The following is a 9,131-nucleotide window of genomic DNA, read 5'->3' as shown; positions in this document are numbered from 1 at the left end:
CTGAGCATTGACTCCTTTATCAGTATTACTTAGGATGAGGCATGTCTTTTCAATCATGAGATTCAGTGTCACTTAAAATAATTGAAATAATGGGTATCAGTTAAGCATATGTTGGATCTTCTTTGCCTGTTATAGTTATCTTTCATATCTTAGTCCTAAAAATATTAAGCCTTTTGGTTTATTTCTGCTTCTTTTTATTTTCTTCATCCTGTAATCAGTGTCTTCTTGTATTTTCAGCAGCCTGTCTTTTCCTGTTTGCTGCTTCTATTTAGATTACCTTTCTGAGATGGTGTTTTACTTCTACTTTGGGTTTTGCCAGCTCATATTTCATCTTATTCTCTGGTCTTGTCTTTTCTCTGAGCTCTTTCTCGTGAGCTTTGTTTTTTACTCTTGTTTTTCCAGAAATGACGACTATCTTAGATTTTTAAAAATCATGGTGCTGTTTTTTGAATCACAATTTTTGTCTTCTTTTTGACAGTCTTTTTCTGGTGATTTTTCTTCACTTGCCATTCATTTTTTCTTACTATCTTTTTTTTTTTTTTTTTTTTTTTTTTTTTGTATTTTATATAGATCCTGTTTTACTTCTTTTTAATCAGTACTTTTCTTCCAATGACGAATGTTCCTCTTGGATCATCTCTGTGCCTGGGAATTGATAATGAAGGACCAAGGCTAACTGGTGTTCTTCTTGGGCTGTGTGTGCAAATGAGTTATTTTAGCCTTTCCTTCTTACCAGATAAAAGCTTCACTATGAGGAGTTTCACTATAGAGAATCTCCCCTGATTCTGCCTCACTGACTAGATGCTCTCTTTGAGTAAAGTTTGTATGATTTCTTCTTCATATCTACTTACTCTGCTTCTTGAGACCTCCTTCCAAGAAAATTCCGGCCTTCTATCTGCATTTATTCCAGGTGTCAAATGGTGGATTGTTGTCTTTATCTCTCAGGATATGTCTATTAACTGAGAGCTATGAACCCATGGCACCTCTGTAGTTTTAAGTATATTCTGATAAGGTTGTTGAGCACCATTACTTTTGTCAGTCTTTCCTGATATCATGCTTTTGATATTACAGATGACTATTTAATTTTGGTTCATTTTGCATTTTGGTTTCATAATATTCTTTTGATTTTTAAAGAAGAGAAGGGGAGATTGCTATCTTGACTCTGGGCTTAAAACTGGAAGACCTATAATTTATGATTCTTTGTAAAAATCTTTTTTGATATGTATCCTATTATATGCTTTAGAATATATAATATAGTGACTTTTCTGAATAATACTTCACTGATCAGTAGTTGACAGTCATTCTATTTTATATGTAGTAGCAAACTGCACTGTCCTAAGAACGTTTGATACTAGATACTTCATTTTCATAATTTTCATTAGCCCATGTTAACTATTACTAACTTTGTATTGATTTCTCAATTGTAGTCAAGTAAAGGAGAATTGACTGCACTTTTACATCAGCTTCAAGAAAAAGACAAATTACTTGCTGCTCTGAAGGAAGACGGCACTGCTATGAAGGATCGGTGTAAGCAGCTAACCCAGGTGAAGACATTCTTGTATTTAAAATATATACTTCCTGAATTTCTGATTACACCTACAGATAACTTTAAGATTGCTTGGCTTTCTTGTATTTTGATAATTAATATTTGTTCTAGAAGTTCATAATACTTGCAACAGAAAATGAAATCACCATTTAAAGATTTGACTTCTTACTTTCTCTTATTCCAAACTTCCATTTTGCTGTATACATATATCCTTATCTCTTCCTCTAGGAAAGAGACTTATTTTTTTCTCTCCTAGGCTATTTTATTTTGGCCCTTTTCTGTACAAGAGCGGTAGTATCTGCAAATTATGGAGAATTAACTTTTCTTTAAAAATGTTATTTCTTATAGTCAAGTTAGAATGTAGGATTTATTCCAGGTTCTGGTCTAACTCTTAGACAAGAAAGTGCATTTGAAATAAGAGTAAACAGAACAGCAGTGTTTATGAAGGGAACTGGTATAAAGAGAAGGTAAGATGTAGAAGACAGTGGTTTTTTTTTTTAACCTTTGACTTTGGTTTTTAAGTAAGTACTTATTTCAGAATTCACGATTGTTTTACTGACATCACTTTTGCTGATGTTAAAAATGTTTTCTTATTATAGCCTTGTACTTATTTTTTTAATAACAAAGTTATTTATAATTATTTTTCTGATGTATTTTATAGGAAATGATGACAGAGAAAGAAAGAAGCAATGTGGTTATAGCAAGGATGAAAGATCGGATTGGTGCATTAGAAAAGGAACATAATGTATTTCAAAACAAAATTCATGTCAGTTATCAAGAGACTCAACAGATGCAGATGAAGGTATATTTTCATTCTTTGAAAACAAAATGAAATGTTTGCATTCATTTCATTAGCAAAATTTTAAGTGCCTGATATGTGCAAGGCCCTATACTGGGCCATGGTATAATGGCTAGTTAAACTGGCTCCCTCCCTAAGAAAGCAACTTTTGTAGATGGGGATGAGGTGGAGGGGCTGGAAACTGACAAGTAAATACTCGTTTACGTTAGAGGTAAACATTGAGTGATTTGGAACAGTGGAGATGGGAGGTAGATGAGATAAGGATTGATAGAAAATACTTAGAAGTGATATGCGGACTGTGTTGAATCTTTTGAAACAATTGGGCATTGGCAGTTGAGTGAATGAAGGAGTGGGCACTGGTTATAAGAGGTTATTACTTGGTGTGATTCCTTAGTCTCATTCCTAGAAATGATAGTTCAGTGGGTCTGTTATGGGACCCAAGATTGAGCTTTTTAATGAATGCACTACAGATTGTCTAGTGATAATTTGTGAGAAATACAGTAAGACTTGTGGTATTTGGAAGTCAGGGTTGGACTGTAGTAGAGAAGATTTAGAGAAGTAAGTAGACGTCCTTGTCTTAAAGGGCTTTGTATAACTGAAGACTGGGGAGCCAGTGGAGTTTAAGCAACCCAGCAATGCGATTATATTAGTATTTAAATTATTACTTTCGCAGCATTGTGAAGAATGGAACACAGGATAGTTGGTAGGTTTTGCAGGAATTCAAGAGAACAAGCGCCTGAAATTAGATGTTGCCAATGAGAGGATGAGTTTGAGTGATATCAGAAGAGTTGGTAGATAGGGATTTGGTGGTAGAGTGCAGGAGAGTGGGAGAGAGAAGTGATAATGAAGAAAAACTTGTAAGGTTTTGGCCTAAGTGACTTTCTGTCTCTTGTTTGTACTTTCACCTGTCTTTCAACATTTCAGACGGTTTGGTCTTTTCCATGTATCACCTGTTTCCATGATTCCAGTTAGATCTGGCCCAGTGATTTTTGTTTGTCTTTTCTTTTCCTTCTTTCGTTTCTTTTTGAGATTCAGTTATCATCTTTATTACTGATAAATAGATTTTTCGAAGAACATTGTTTGGGTCTACTTGTGAAATGAGCTTGTAATACTCCCCCTAATGGAACATTCTGGACTAGAGTTTTTTTTGAAATTATTTCTGTAGCTGGCCGATGCTTCAGTTTGGAAGCTCTTGTCATCACCTTAGATTTAACATATGTCTGAAATCAAATCCTTGCTTTTGATAGATTGGTTTTTATTTTCCAGTATTGAGGCATTATTATCGTTATGCTTGAATCCTTTGACTTTCTCTTGCCCAGTCCATGATTTATTCTGAAATCTTAAAGATACTTTATTTTTAATTACTTTTGCATTCAGTTCTTAGACATCATCTTAGTTTATTATTTCATAGTAACATAGTTATAGCACCTTCTTAACAGGTCTCTCATTTTCATTCCAACATGTAATTAGTACCAGATTTTTGTTTATAAAATATTACCTTGATCACATTGCTTGTCTGCTGAAAAATGTTAAATTATTCTCCAGCACTATCAAAGTTTAAATGCTTCCATGGAAATACACTAATAGCAAAAAAGAAGTGAATGACTTTGTTTCAAGTTCTTACCCTGTCCACTGCTTTCATTTGGCCCAATCTTCTATCTTACCAACCCCTAGCCATTTGAAATATTTTCCCCCATAAATCAAGTTGTTGAAGAATTGATTTTTCTAGCTTCAATTGATATTTTTTTCTTCTTAATTCCTACTTATTATTCATTTGAAAATTAGCCACGTATTTGTAGCAACATCTTTTATTGAAGGTGAAAGATGTTGAAATGCTTAATCATTTTTTTTACTTGATTGCTTATAGAGGCCAGGATCTGGATTCCATATAATAAGTTCTCTGGAAAATAGAAACACATACTTTAATTTCTCTTAATACATTTACTAAAAATTAATACACATTGAAGTAAGACATATCCTTATGGGGATATAATATTCAGTGTTATCTTTTGATTTCTGTAATTCTGAAATAAAAAAATTAGAGGCCAGACTATTTTAGCATGCAGATTTTTGTGTAATGAATTTGTTATCTGTTTGGTTATAGCTCAATTTGTAATTTAAAATTAATGTGTCAAACATATTTTTAAACCTTTTATTACCAAAATCTTTCATTAGAAAATATTAACGTAAAATTGACATAGGATCAAGACAGGCTTTATTCTGTATGAGTCTATTGGGTAGGAAAGAAGTCTTCAATCATCTTTCAGTTCTGAAACAGTATCTCTGTGTATTTATTTTGTATTTCAAATATGATAACTGCTAGCATCTACTTACATTCTTGAATGCTGTGGCAGCTTGTATTTAGTTTGCATTCATCATTATCAAAATGTAATTCATCATTTAAATTTGTTTATATTTATTTGAGAAGGATGGTACATACTTCATTGTCTTGTTGTTTTTTACATTGTTTTCATAATAAAATATCTTTTAAAGTTAGCTTTGGCAGTCATTACTTTCTAAATCTTACATTTGTAAAATAATTTTAGTTCCAGCAAGTTCGTGAGCAGATGGAGGCAGAGATAGCTCACTTGAAGCAAGAAAATGGCATACTGAGAGATGCTGTCAGCAACACTACAAACCAACTAGAAAACAAGTATGTTTCCAAATGCTTTATTTTTAATTGAATGGCAGAGTATTTTCTTGAATCATCAAAATGACATTTGATAGTAATTGGGTAGACTTTGTTTTCTTACATTTGTTTCTAACATGAGTTAATTTTCAAAAACATTTCTCTTGCTGTGTGAGGAACCTCTTCAGCTAAACTGTGTGATAAATACAGTGCCACCAGTAGACTAGGGTACAAATTATGAGATTTAATTTACAAGGTTTCAACCATCTATCCCCTTTAATAGTAGTTTTCTAATTTAATTATTTGGAAGAGCATCTGGCATGTCAGTTAAAAAAGCACATATTTGAGTCTTACCCCTAAAAGATTATGATTCAGTGGCTCTGAGGTGGATCCCAGTAACCTAAGACACATTCATCTGATAGTTATGTAGTCGGCTCTGGGCTGTACTTTGAGAAACAGTGCCCTAGAGAAAACCAGTAGCGTGCTTATGCAGAATAAACCCTGACTGGTTGATTTTAATAGATTTTCGGAACATCAGTTTGAGGGTAACACCCTTGCTTCTATTTATGTGTGTGGTCATCCATTTTTTTTTATTATATTACAGTGATTTTAGAATTTGTGTTATTGTTATCAGAATGATTTAGAGGTTACACTCAACCAAACTTCATTTTAGTAGTCACAGCTTTTTAAGTTGGCTATCAGTGGAATTACTAACTCAGCAAAAGTAATTTAAAATACGTTTTGTTTATCTATTTTTTATATGGGTTTGTAATAATGGAAGGATCCTAATCCAGTTACTATTTTCAGGCAGTCTGCTGAACTAAATAAACTGCGCCAGGATTATGCCAGATTGGTGAATGAGCTGACTGAGAAAACAGGAAAGCTACAGCAAGAGGAAGTCCAAAAGAAGAATGCTGAGCAAGCAGTTACTCAGTTGAAGGTGATATATTTCTACCTTTATTTATCATTTCATAAATAATGTAGATATTCAATTCAGTGATCTAAATGTGTATATAGATTTGAGAAATGTAGTTTGAGGCTTAATGGGACCTGTATAAGTGCTCTGCCTATACAGAAATGTGTCCACTAATAAAAGAATTGAATATAGGCTTGCGTTTGAAGTTAAAGACTGAAGATATGAAAAATGAAATTAGCTGATTTATTGTATATGTAGAGGTTAGAGTCTACCTATATAAGGCAGAAATCATGTAATTAAAATTATCTTCATCATCACTTATCATTCATAACTTGGATTTCTTAGTAAGTTTAGTAAATCCTATTTTTCTTCCAGCATTAGGAGAGACGGTTTTTCTTTGTATGAGTGTAAAACCAGGTAATGCTCTGGTAGCTTTCACTTGAGCCATAGTATACAAAAATCACACTTTTTTAGATACCAGAATTTATCTTAGACACTTGGTACCGCAAGATGCTCATACTGCGAAGAGATTCATGGGGTTGCTCAGACTGACAGAGAGGAATAGAATTGTTTCTTTTGAACTTTATAACATGTGCACATTGAGTAGAATGATGAGTAGAATTGTCTCTTTCTCCTTTTACTGAGGAGAGGATTTGTTGAATGTATAGTTCAGTTTGTTTAAGTTAAGTGTATTAGATAGATTCCTACCTAGTTATTTGATACAGTCATACCTTGATACTGGTTCCAGAGTTGTAAGGATTAAAGGGGCTTCGGGAATAATTGAATATGGAAAACAGTGTAATTTATGGTATCTTGAAGTTTTCATGGATCCCTGTGGGAGATTGATATAATTATTCCTTCTTTTAATATTTGTCTTACTGGTGTGTTTACTGCTGGCATTTATAAATATAGAAGTTCTCTATGGATATGGATAAGTGGATGTGTGACACTAAAGATTAAAATGTGCTATACCTCAAAATATAAATTTTAGGTACCTACAGAGATGTAGCAATACAGATACCATCCTATCTTTTGAAAGCCTATCAGCTGAAGGAAGATTAATGGAAAAATAGATTATAGTTAAGTGGATCAGATATATACATAGTAGTAGCTATACTGATTTCACTGGCACAAATATTGTTTCTGATATAACCTCTAATCTGTAAATCCTGTATATCAGAGGGTAGAATGGCTATGGCTGATAATATCTGTACATGTTCTCAGGCTAGGCATATCTACCTGTCTTATTAAAATGTAGGATACTAGTTGTTGGAATAAGCAGTCTTATGACACAACAGTAAAGGTAGAAGATACTTTAAAAAAAAAAAAAATTAGATCTGTGTTTGTATTGACTAATCCTTTCTCCAGGTTCAACTACAAGAAGCTGAGAGAAGGTGGGAAGAAGTCCAGAGCTATATCAGGAAGAGGACAGCAGAGCATGAGGCAGCACAGCAAGGTAAGGGGAAGAGGTATTCGTGTAAATTTAGTACATAATTCTGGGTAAAATTTTTTCTTTCTGTATGTGGAGAAAGTATAATTTGGCATTTTGGTTATAGCTCAAAAATAGCTTTTACATTTCACAGTACTTCTATTTCTTTAACATTTCTTAGGGTTTTAAAAATAAGCACTCTACTAGCTTTGTCTAAAGCGTTAATTTGCAGATAAAATTATAGTCCATAATAGGGTAATGGAGCCTAGCTGTGTGTATTTCCTTTCTGTAGTTATATTTATTTATTCCCTTTAGTTTCTTGATCAGCTCTTCATTTTATTTTTTGCTTCTAAGGAGGGACTCACTTCCTATATTGTGAAGAGAAAAAAACATTGAGAGCTGCCTACTACTTAAATACTCTTTCACTACTTATTCTTTTTCAAAATAATTTTTTAATTTTTCATTTACAGTTGGCATATAATATTATATTGGTTTCAGATGTACAACATAGTGATTAGACATTTATGTAACTTGTGAAGTGATTACCCTGATAAATCTAACCATCTGATACCTTACATAGTTATTACAATATTATTGACTATATTCCTTATGCTATACTTTACATCCCATGACTCTTTTGTAACTACCAATTTGTATTCCTTAATTCCTCACGCCTTTTCATTTATCTCCCCCAACCCCACTTCCATCTGGCAACCCTCAAAATATTCTCTGTGAGTTTTTTTCTGTTTTGTTTATTTTTTTTCCTTAGATTCCACATGTAAGTCAAATCATATGCCATTGGTCTCTATCTCTCTTATATCACTCAGTCCAATACCCTCTAGGTCCATCCATGTTGTTGCAGATAGCAAGATTTCATTATTTTTTATGGCTGAGTAATATTCCATTGTATATATGTACCATCTCTTCTTTATCCATTCATCTATTGATGAACACCCAGGTTGCCTCCAAATCTTGGGTATTGTAAATAATGCTGCAGTGAACATATGGATGTACGTGTTCCTTAGAAGTAGTGTTTTGGGTTTTTTTTGGATAAATACCCAGAAGTGGGATTACTGGGTCCTTCTTTGTCTCTTGTTGTAGCCTTTGTTTTAAAGTCTGTTTTGTCTGGTATAAACATTACTACCCTAGCTTTTTTTTTTTTTTTTTCATTTTCATCCCTTTACTTTCCGTCTTTGTGTGTCTTTTGATCTGAAATGAGTCTTTTGTAAGCAGCATATGTAAAGATCTTGTTTTCTGACCCATTCAGGCACCCTGTCTTTTGATTAGAGCATTTAATCTATTTATATTCAAAGTAATTGTTGATTGGTATGTAGTTACTGCCATTTTATTATTCATATTTTTAATCCTTCTCCTTTCTTCTTAAATCCTTCTAACATTTCTTATGATACTGGTTTGGCATTGATGAACTCCTTTAGCTTTTTCTTGTCTGGGAAGCTCTTTATTTGTCCTTTGATTCTAAATGATAGCTTTGCTGGGTAGAGCAATCTTGGTTGTAGGTCCTTGCTTTTTATCACTTTGAATATTTCATGCCAATCCCTCTGGCCTGCAAAGTTTCTGTTGAGAAATCAGTTGACAGTCTTATGGGAGCCCCCTTGTTGGTGCTTTTCTCTTGCTTTTAAGATTCTCTCCTTGTCTTTAATCTTTGGCATTTTAATGATGATGTGTCTTGGTGTCGGCCTCTTTGGGTTCATCTTGTTTGGGACTCTGTGCTTCCTGGGTTTGTATGCCTATTTCCTTTGCCAGGTTAAGGAAGTTTTCTGTTGGTATTTCTTCAAATAGGTTTTCAATTCCTTG

The 9,131-nt window shown here is 33.3% G+C and overlaps 1 protein-coding gene across 4 annotated transcripts in view; it reads left to right on the top strand.

The window, feature by feature from the left end:
- KTN1 (kinectin 1) overlaps nucleotides 1-9,131 on the top strand; it is an 88,407-nt gene that overhangs the window by 35,207 nt on the left and 44,069 nt on the right. For all 4 annotated transcript variants that reach the window (XM_015595971.2, XM_015595969.2, XM_015595972.2 and 1 more), the window contains exons 6-10: nucleotides 1,425-1,541; nucleotides 2,205-2,345; nucleotides 4,889-4,995; nucleotides 5,779-5,911; nucleotides 7,256-7,343. In XM_015595971.2, coding sequence (XP_015451457.1) covers nucleotides 1,425-1,541; nucleotides 2,205-2,345; nucleotides 4,889-4,995; nucleotides 5,779-5,911; nucleotides 7,256-7,343 — 586 coding nt within the window. The remainder of the gene's footprint in view (nucleotides 1-1,424; nucleotides 1,542-2,204; nucleotides 2,346-4,888; nucleotides 4,996-5,778; nucleotides 5,912-7,255; nucleotides 7,344-9,131) is intronic.

Source organism: Pteropus alecto, unplaced genomic scaffold (genome assembly GCF_000325575.1).
Source record: "Pteropus alecto unplaced genomic scaffold, ASM32557v1 scaffold86, whole genome shotgun sequence".
Taxonomy (NCBI): Eukaryota; Metazoa; Chordata; class Mammalia; order Chiroptera; family Pteropodidae; genus Pteropus; species Pteropus alecto.
Note: the sequence above shows the minus strand (reverse complement) of the source record. Positions and strands in the feature narration are given on the sequence as shown.